General features: G+C 43.8%; 1 protein-coding gene across 2 annotated transcripts in view; it reads left to right on the plus strand.

Moving 5' to 3' along the window:
* Positions 1 to 2,035: 2,035 nt before the first annotated feature.
* LOC125309277 (kinesin-1 heavy chain) overlaps positions 2,036 to 10,658 on the plus strand; it is a 27,317-nt gene continuing 18,694 nt past the window's right edge. Inside the window, exons 1-6 of one of the 2 annotated variants that reach the window (XM_048266075.1) lie at positions 2,036 to 2,541; positions 7,024 to 7,111; positions 7,623 to 7,696; positions 8,121 to 8,225; positions 9,983 to 10,031; positions 10,170 to 10,225. In XM_048266075.1, the coding sequence (XP_048122032.1) occupies positions 2,416 to 2,541; positions 7,024 to 7,111; positions 7,623 to 7,696; positions 8,121 to 8,225; positions 9,983 to 10,031; positions 10,170 to 10,225 (498 nt within the window). In that variant the 5' untranslated portion in view covers positions 2,036 to 2,415. The remainder of the gene's footprint in view (positions 2,542 to 7,023; positions 7,112 to 7,622; positions 7,697 to 8,120; positions 8,226 to 9,982; positions 10,032 to 10,169; positions 10,226 to 10,658) is intronic. The other variant, XM_048266076.1, reaches the window with a different exon arrangement.

Raw genomic sequence — 10,658 nt, forward strand, 5'->3', positions numbered from 1 at the left:
GAGCATGAACATAGGGGCTGAAGAACATACCCCCAGAGTGTAGTGCTGTAGCCGCCAGGCTGCTTCAGCTGTTAACTAGCAGCTCGAGCTAGGTAAAACCGATTGTTGTTTGTTGTTGCTTTTTTTGTACCGACAGTATTAAGTGACCTCAAGAAATGGAGATGCGAAAAATCGCTGGATTTCTCTTTTAAAAAACAGGGAAGAACATTTCACAATTAATTGGCACCATAATTAACTTAACTGGCACCATGATTGGGTAAAAAGAGCATTCCAGAGAGGCAGTCTCTCATATGTAAAGATGCAGAGGTATTCATCACTTGGTGTAAATGTGTGGTTTAAACAATGTGATCAGTCTCACTTGTCAGACTCAGAAGTTACTTGGGTACTTCATTTTATCATCTTATATGATTCTGTTGGATACATTTATTGCAGTGGCAAAAGATCAGTGTAATAACACTGTGCTCTAGAGAGAAAACTGATTAGTTTGTGTACTTTCATGCTCTGTGGTTTCGTAACTTTGACAACCTTTTCCCTTTTTTCAGTGTATTTGTGGTGGTGATGCACAGAATTACACACAATCCAAAATGGATGACAAATAAAATTACCTTGTAATCAGTGCACACTGCACATGGCACCGTCTCAGGCTGAGTCAGGCTGATACTAACAGTGGAGGCCTTGCTTTTGTCTTTCCCACCCAGAGTGACTGCTGCAACAATGCTGAAGTGTCATTACATTTTGCATCTAATGATTATGTGATGGCAGGATACATGTAATGATCCATTCTGTGTGTGTGTGCGCAACCCTGCATGAGGTGAGTGTGTTGCTATGCGTGAAGCATGCCAGGAAAGATTTGTAGGTGGTGTGTGTGTGTGTGTGTGTGTGTGTGTGTGAGTGTGAGTGCATGCTGGGTATGACTGACGGGACCTCTGATAACTATATATGGTGTTCTGATCTTTCCCTTTGAATGATCTTCCACTGAACTGTTTCTCTCCTCTGTTTCCCTCTCTCTTTCTCTCTGCTCCATCTCTAATATGGTTCCTCTCCAGTTTCCTGCTGGTTGTTGTGATTTCCTGTGGGTGACCATGGGCAACGACAAGCAAAAGTGGGATACACAGCATGGGGTCCTCAAATAGGACTCTCTCTCTCTCTCTATCTCTCGCACACACACAAACATGAAACTTCATGCTAAAGAGAGTGTGAGAGAGAGAAAGAAAGAAAGAAAGAAAGAAAGAAAGAAAGAAAGAGAGAGAGAGAGAGATCTGTGGAGTTCCTTTCATTCTTTGTTCCTAATGTGGACCATGCGATAAGACTGCTGCTGTGCCCACACCCTGTCCTGTGGTTTAGGCTATAATAGGGCTTTTAGTCCACACGCAAAGCAGGTTTTTCTCCAGCTCAGCACTACTCCACAAATATAGCCTAAGAGGATATACAAATAATAAAACTACTGTAACCTCTCCAGTACACTTGTTCCACCACAACATGTCTGCAGGCAAATATGCAGCCTGCTGAATGGCTGATGTTAGTGCAGGCCATAGGCTAAAAGGCCTAGGCAGGCCTACTAACAATTGACACATCTTAGTAGCCTAGGCTTGATATTTGAATGTGAAGGAAAATAAATGCCATGAGATACAGGCCTAGGCCTATCCCATGCATTAACTGACTGGTCAGAGACTGACAATGTTCCAAATCTATGTGCGAAATTTAAGAGAACCATTTGTCTCTGTCCCGCCCTGAATGCCTTGCGTGAACCGGACGCAACACTTGCTATTAAGCTTGACTTCTCATGTCTGAAATTCCTCTGTGGTGACAAATGCTTGTAGGCCTACGAGGTATTGACTAAAAAATGTAGCCGCCGACAGCGGACAGACAACGGGGACAGGTGATGCAGGCGGGGTAGTCGGAGAAGACCCTTCCACACTGACTGTCTGCAGCAGTTCATTGTGGCGCTCGTAGAGGCAAGTCTATGCGTGGGGTGCGCTCATAATAGACCTAATATAACCTCGACCATATTACATGGTTTAAATTGGACCTAGATTCGGTAAAGGTGCTTCCTCGGCAGACCAGAGCCTTGTTGACCAATGTTGACAGCCACTCTCAATGCAGATGTGACGTCACTGCCAGGCATCTGAAACCTAGGCTACTGATCCAGAAGCGTCCGGGCCAGGGCGAGTGCGCGAGAGAGGGAGCCAGGTATGACGTCCTGGATCTCGGAGGAGTAATTTCACTTTTTTTGCCAGATACTGTCAATAACATAACGACGACTGCGCAGAGGGAAGAGTTCACAAAAGCCAAACGCGCTCTGTGGGGTGCGGTCACCGTTTGTCACTCACGGGCGCTCCCTCCCGCGGGCGGCGGTAGCATCGAGCTGGTGTTGAGACTCCTCATCATCCCGTCCCATCCCAGATCTGTGCGAAGATGGCGGACCCGGCGGAGTGCACCATCAAAGTGATGTGCCGCTTCAGGCCGCTGAACAATTCGGAGGTGGAACGTGGGGATCAATACATCCCTAAGTTTCAAGGGGAAGAAAGTGTGGTTATTGCGGTGAGTCTGCGCTTGGCGAATAGAGAAATGCACACAGCTAGAAGCTAAACACCAACGCGATTAACTAACGTTAGCACAGCTAGCATACATCAATGGACTGCGTAGGTTTTCTAGCTAATGTCAGTTCCAAGCCAGTTAGCTTGCTAGCCTTCTCAGATCACCAAAACAAGTTTAGCCGCGAGTGAGCAGTGTAGAGTTAACTAACGTTAGCTAACAGTTGGGTAATATTAGGTCTCCTATCATCAGATTGAAAAAGCCCATTGCCAACACACCGTGCCTTCACAGAGACAAACACATTGCTTATACAACGTTTGTAGAATATAAATAGAGCATTATATTGGCTGTATACAGACGTAGGTAGCAGCATAACTATAACATAGCGATAGCTTGCTAGCACCCAAATCGCTTGACAATACTGGCTAGTTAGCTAGCTAGGTTCACCTTGACTGTTAGTATTATCAATACATTAGCCAACCTTATTATACAGGTTGTTTTTGGATTATTAGCAGTCGAGTTGTGGAAGCTATGTGCTTTATGAGAGTAACGTCAGTGAGCACAGTTTAACCAATCTAGGTCAACGTCAAAGAATGAAAGCAAGTTTATCCCAGTTGGAAATATCCACTCACGTCAGCTGTCTGTTTCCGAATCACAATGACGGAGCTCTTATCTTTCGAGCTAGAATCTAGCTAGCTTTAATTTATCTAGCCATTTATAACGTCACAGGGCCGTGTCAACGTTGCTACAAATTGTCTATCAACTGTGAAAAAATCGTGGGTAAGATGTTGGGAGGTACCTTAGGGTATAAACAACATGTATGTTACCCAGGTGGCTAGTAACGTTAGCACTAGCTGCCATGCTAAGGTTAATCTGGCTGCTCACAGTGCTAGTCATTCAATCACTGCCGTTTGGTTTAACACGCAGGCTAACGTTAGGTAAATTTAGCTGGTCCCGTTACTGTCGAGAAATCAGTTCCGACCGTGGCCTAATTCTGTTCACTCATAGTAAGCAAAGCACAGGCACGGTGACCTCCATTCAGAATATAACGCTTTTAAAATCATATCGGATGTAGGTAGACAGTGCGGTGCACGCTGTCCAGGCAGGGACAAATTCGTGTGCTGTTGGCACACAGTGCTAGAATGACGATAATGTTGGCCCTATTTGAATCATGTTCTCTCGTCAGTGTAAAGTATTTTGTGTGAAACGACCCTTCCTAATTTAATGCGGTAACGTTACTGAATGAAGGAAAACATACACAAAATGGCTTTTGTTGTGTTTCCGATAACCAAGATATGTTTGCCCAGGCCCGTCATGGCGTATCTTTCGCTTGGCATGGTCGTGCTATTGGCAGATGTCTTTTACGGATTATAATCTATTAAGATGCGCATTTAAAATAAACCAGATTATACCCGGTAGTCTTTATGAGTAGCCTAACGTTAATCAGGAACAGGTCTTGCGGAGACGTAGGTCAAGGGTCCGTTTTGTTTTCTGTTGTAACGTTATGCCTGTTGCCGGGTTGGCCAGATCACTGCCAACAGGTGTGGCACTGTACTGGAAAAACGTTCAAGAATACCACAGGGGAATGTACAGCAGCGTAGTGCACGACACAGCGGAAAAACAAAACAAGTCATGGCTGACACACACTGAAAATGCGCACACATGTATTGTAGTATTCGGCTCGTGTCTGTATTCATTCTGGGATGAAAACCAGATTTGCCCTGCATGTTGGCGCCTGCCTACACACATTTCACATGCATACAGTAGAGAGATGGCTTATAGAAACAACACCTGCCAGTGTATCTTACCCATGATCTTACCTCCCAATGTATTTAAATTGTGCGTGAGAAAGGGAACAATAAGCTGTTTTGTGATGTGAGTTGAGGTGTGGTTTGTTTGATATGGTCTGTTCGTTCTAAAGCAGCATGCTGTTAGAGTCTACAAGAGATGTAGTCTTTCTTCATGCCAATGTGTCTCCGCTTCTGCCGTCCATCATGTTTTCACATACATTTGTGTGTGTGTGTGTGTTTGTGTGCAGTATGTGTGTGTGTTTAGGTCAGGGGCATTAGTAGTCTGATTGGGTTACAAGGATCTGTGTTGGTTTTTCCTACTTTGTTTGTACAAGTGTATGTACATGAATTATGAAAACGTATAGTAACAAAATGCATTGTTTTGACTTAATTTTAGTTCCTTTGATCGGTTTAGACAGTGCTGTACATTAACTTTTTTCTTCATAGCACTGGTGCTGCAGAGGCAGATAGTTCTGTAGCACAATCTACAAAATGCCTAGCATCGGTTTGTAGTTACAAATACCTCGTCTGGCTACACTCTAGAAAACATTTTAAATAAGGTGTCACCGGTGCTAAGCTGGGAAATCATCCATAGCACAGACTGATATTTTTGTAGCATGTGCTACATATATGTAGCACTGTACAGCCCTGTTTTAGATCTTTCCATCGCAGCAAGCTGCCTAATCATTCTTACCCACATCTAAGGCGCATTATTTAAAAAAAAAAATGTAATATACATTTGGCCCAGTGAGACTAGGAGCATTACTTTGGAACATTGATCAAAATTGCAGCGTGATTGAATCAGCGAATGGCTTTCGCCAAGAAAACTGAGCTTTTTTTTTTTTTTTACTGACAGAAACTGGCAGTACATATCATGTGTTTAGCCAAATTGTAACTAGAATTTACCGCACTCAAGTGAAAAGGGCCATTACATCTTTTCCATTGTGAAAGACCTTTGGAACTTACTGCCCCCTCTTCCACAACATCATGTGCAACATAACCTCAGATATAAAAGGATTCAGCTGAGCAAGCTGAAGCTTTTGAACAGCTGTTGTGTTTTTATAGCAAAAAGTCAAATCAAAGGAGTCTGCTTCTTGTCATCATTACTGGTAGACAATGTACATTGCCAACTTTTTCTCAGCTGAGCCCAGAGAAATAGTCTAGAAACAGTGTTATGCTCATCTTGCAATCCCCTTAAATATGACTAATAATGACCAGTTATGTATGATGTTGCATATTACTGTACTAAATTACATTATGGCCTTTCACTGTAACAGATCGCTTTATAAAACCTAGACTTAAGTGAGAATCTCCTGTGCCAGTTATTTATCTTCCTGTCCTCTCTGTCCTTTCTTTCACTCTTTCATCCATCCATCCATTCATCCACCTATCCTCCCATCCATGCACCTATCCTCCCATCCATGCACCTATCCTCCCATCCATGCACCTATCCACCCATCCATGCACCTATCCACCCATCCATCCATCCATCCACCTATCCCTCCCATCCATCCACCTATCCTCCCATCCATGCACCTATCCTCCCATCCATGCACCTATCCTCCCATCCATGCACCTATCCTCCCATCCATCCACCTATCCTCCCATCCATCCACCTATCCACCCATCCATCCACTCCATCCATGCACCTATCCTCCTGTCATGTGTACATCTCTATTCTCCATAATGTATAAGTAGCTAACTGTCTCTCCGTCTCCCATAGTGTATTTGCCTTTTGTCCTCTCTCCTCTCCTCTCCTCCTCCTCTCCTCTCCTCCTCCTCTCCTCTCCTCTCCTCTCCTCTCCTCCTCCTCTCCTCTCTTCTTTCCCCTCCTCCTCTCCCCTCTCCTCTCCTCTCTCCCCCCTCCTCTCCTCTCCTCTCCTCTCCCTCCTCTACTCCTCCTCTCCTCTCCTCCTCCTCTCCTCTACTCCTCCTCTCCTCTCCTCTCCTCCTCCTCCTCTCCTCTCCACTGTGTTTGCATACAGCAGTAGGGGGAGGAGAGGCTGAGGTGTATTTCCAGACAGCATCATTGGACAGCGACCACAGTTAAACATAGAGCTCGACTGTCATTTTTAATACTCCCTCCCTCTCCATGATATCTGTCGCTCTCTGTGTGTCTATATTTGTCTCTCTCTGTGTGTGTGTGTGTGTGGTCTGGCCTGGCTGGTTAGCGGGCTGTTTTGACTGTGCTCCTGCGTGCTGGCCAGTGTGTGTGCGGTGAGGCGTGTGTGTTGTGCTGAGAGGGGGCGGGAGCATTGACTGGGCACTGCCAGTCGCAGCAGCAGGTAGAGAGAGAGAGAGAGAGGGAAGATAAATTGGCTATTAGGCCCATAGCTCCTGCTCCATTCCCCAGTAATGACCGGATGAGAGAGAGGGAAAGAGAGAGAAACCGATTGAAATGGAGGAAAAGAGAAGGAGACCAGGCCTTGCCTGCCTAGTGTGTGTGGTGTGAGGGTGAATGTAGTGAAACTGTGTTTTTCAGGTGTGTGTGCGTGTGCAGGGCTTAGTACATCTTTCATCAGAGGGATATTAAGCAATATATGCTTAGCAGACACACACACACACACACGCAAACACATTCACATACATACCTATACATACAGGCCCTGCCAGAACAGGTTCACTGTTTTTGTCTCTGAATGAGATGGGTACGCCCTGCAGATCAGTCACTGTCCTCTCTGCGCTCTGTTCCTCTCAGGGCAAGCCCTACGCGTTTGATCGCGTGTTCGCGTCCAACACCACACAGGAGCAGGTCTACAATGCATGTGCCCAGAAGATTGTCAAAGGTGAGAACTTGACACCAATTTGACATGTGCAAGCATGTGTCTGTTTTTGCATATACAGTATGTCAGGGCTGTTATGTTCTTTCTTGCTTACGCAATGTAATATCTTGAGTTATTAGCATTCCCATATTCCCATTCTCATGGTTGTATTTCAGCATGTGCCATGGATTAGACATTATGGGCACTAATTTTGTGGCAGGCAAAGTGCAGTGTCACTCTATGAGCAAAGTTTTTGAGCATAAGTTCTAAAGCCATAATGTGGGTTGGGAGAGTTTTGAGCTGACACCAATGCTTAGGATCTTGCTCATGGTATGCAATTAATAATAGTTTTTGCATAGTTATTGAATTAACTTTAGTTACACTTCAGACTTGGCACTTTGCCCTGCACTGAAATTAGGTGTGTGTGTGTGTGTGTGTGTGTGTGTGTGTGTGTGTGTGTGTTGGCTGTGGCTGGCTGTGGCTGTGGCTGTGGATAGAATCTGAGGCTGATTCCACTGTGCTGATGTTTTTGCAGATGTTTTGGAGGGCTACAATGGCACCATCTTTGCTTACGGACAAACATCCTCTGGAAAGACACACACCATGGAGGTGAGACACACTCACATGCTCGTTACACACACACACACACACACACACACACACACACACACACACACACACACACACACACACACACACAGGATTCATACATAATGCACACTCACAAAGATGGTGGTGACATTGACAATTAAACTGCATGACTGAACACCATCTGTGTTTGTCTGTGTTTGGTCTGTGTTTGGACTGTGTGGTCTCGGTTTGGTCCGTGTTCGTCTGTGTTCGTCTGTGTTCGTCTGTGTTTGTCTGTGTTTGTCTGTGTTTGTCTGTGTTTGTCTGTGTTTGTCTGTGCTTGGTCTGTGTTTGGTCTGTGTTTGGTCTGTGTTTGGTCTGTGTTTGGTCTGTGTTTGGTCTGTGTCTGTGTTTGGTCTGTGTGGTGTCTGGGGCTGATGTGTGTACATTGTGTCATTGCCAGGGCAACCTCCATGACCCAGATGGCATGGGCATTATTCCCAGGATAGTGCAGGACATCTTTAACTATATCTACTCCATGGATGAGAACCTGGAATTCCATATCAAGGTGAACAAATGCTTTGTTCTTCTCTCTGTGACACACACACACACACACACACACATACACATTCATACAGGAGCACATATGTGTATTATTTTCTTGTATGTAAAATTTGAAACAATTATGGAAATCAGGGCTCGAAATTAGCACCCGCCAAGAGCCAATGGCGAGCATATTTTTGTATTGGCGGCTGAATTATGGCAGGCACTGGCCTGTGGAAAACGGGTGCTTATCAACTGCGAGAATGGGCTACTTCAGTCTATCACGTTAAATTGGCTTGCCATATCAACTCCGCTACTTCAGTCTGTCACGTTAAGTGGCTTGCCATATCAACTCCCGCTACTTCAGTCTGTCAATGTTAACAAGTAAATTGGCTTGCCATATCAACTCCGCTTACTTCAGTCTGTCACGTTAAATTGGCTTGCCATATCAACTCCGCTACTTCAGTCTGTCACGTTAAATTGGCTTGCCATATCAACTCCGCTACTTCAGTCTATCACGCTAAATTGGCTTTGCCATATCAACTCCGGGCTACTTCAGTTCGTCACGTTAAATTGGCTTTGCCATATCAACTCGCTTACTTCAGTCTGTCAATGCTAAATTATTGCTACTTCAGTCTATCACGCTAAATTGGCTTGCCATATCAACTCCGCTACTTCAGTCTGTCACGTTAAATTGGCTTGCCATATCAACTCCGCTACTTCAGTCTGTCACGTTAAATTGGCTTGCCATATCAACTCCGCTTTGCATCGGTGTTCTGTTCGCCCAATGTTGACATGGTCAGAATTTATTTTCGGATAGCTACTTGATAAAACGAGAAAATCAAACTTCATGAGTCTTATTAGTTATTTGGTTACCCTTTCATGTATCTGCTGAGAAAACAACTACATCACCACACCAATAGTACTTGAAAGTTTCAGATGTTGAATAGAAACGTAGCCTATTACTTGCTTACTCAAACGTAGCCTATTACTTGCTTACTCTCACGGAATGATATGAAAGACGTGATTCATAGCTCAAAACCAAAAAAAGATAGCAAACACTGTCTGTCTGTTTATAGGCGACAAAATTATTGGACCTCCGAACATTGTGAAGGCCCGTTCAATTGAATGGAACTTGCAGTGGAACTTGAGAACTTCTGCAGCACTCTGAAAAGCTGTATAATATTTATTATTTATTTCAACTTTATTCAAGACACAAAGGTCCATAGAGACAACACAGTACAGATATATAAATATAAAACAATACAAAACATTTAAGAATAATGCAGATGAGGCATCATTTACAAAACATTATACAGGCTTCGGGTCCAATGTTTCCAAAAGCAAGATGTGTCACTCTTAGAGACATCAGCTATGGACACAATAATCATATTCTTAGACCCTGTCAGTCTGCACATGAATCTATACATACAATTTCTTAATAGGCGAACGATAGGCTACTTTAGAAATAGTTATGAAAAGCATTGTTTAGTTTTGGCCGGTAAAAAAATATATCTGGCCGGTAATTGTTTTTCATCTACCAGCCGCTTTGGCTAGTAGGCCAAAGAGTTCATTTCGACCCCTGATGGAAATTCATAGTGAGCAAAGAGATGGGGTATTTACCACATAGATTGCAGATAATATACATATACTTTGACAGTGGCAGACACACGCACACGCACACACACACGCACACGCACGCACATACACACACAAATGCACACATACACACACACACACACACACACTGGCAGGCTAACTGAGTGCTACTCCTATGTGCAGGTGTCATATTTTGAGATCTACATGGATAAGATCAGAGATCTGTTGGATGGTAAGTGACTCTACGTGACGTCCTGTCAGCCCTTAATGCTGAGTCTTAGTGCTCACACTAGTAGGCACGCTAATTCTCTCTCTCTCTGTCTCTCTCTCTCTCTGTCTCTCTCTCTCTCTGTCTCTCTCTCTCTCTCAGTGTCGAAGACCAATCTGTCAGTACACGAGGATAAAAACAGGGTTCCGTATGTGAAGGTAAGAGCTTTGGTTCACACTCATTTTGCATTCTTTCACAGGCTTTTCTCTTCTCCTTCTCTCACACACACATACCCATCAGTTCCTCTTTCTGTCTCTCTTTCTCACACACACACACACACACACACTCACACTGACACTCACCAGGGTTATGGAAAATTCAGAATTGAATTGAGAATGACTCATAAATTCCTATTTAGTTCTTGAATTTGAATTGAGGTCAAAAACAGGATCTAGAATTACAATTCAAATATGAATTAGAAGGAAGTAGAATTGAAATTCAATGAAATTCGTAAAAAAAATCATATACATAATTTAAGTGTAGTGTTTAACAATGAAGCTTTACAGTATATGTCCGATAGGATTGCATTACATATTCTACAACTTCTAACAGTAACCAATTACATTTCCAAAGTAACCTTTCAAACATGGA

The sequence above is a fragment of the Alosa alosa genome, chromosome 16 (assembly GCF_017589495.1).
Source record: "Alosa alosa isolate M-15738 ecotype Scorff River chromosome 16, AALO_Geno_1.1, whole genome shotgun sequence".
Classification (NCBI taxonomy): domain Eukaryota; kingdom Metazoa; phylum Chordata; class Actinopteri; order Clupeiformes; family Clupeidae; genus Alosa; species Alosa alosa.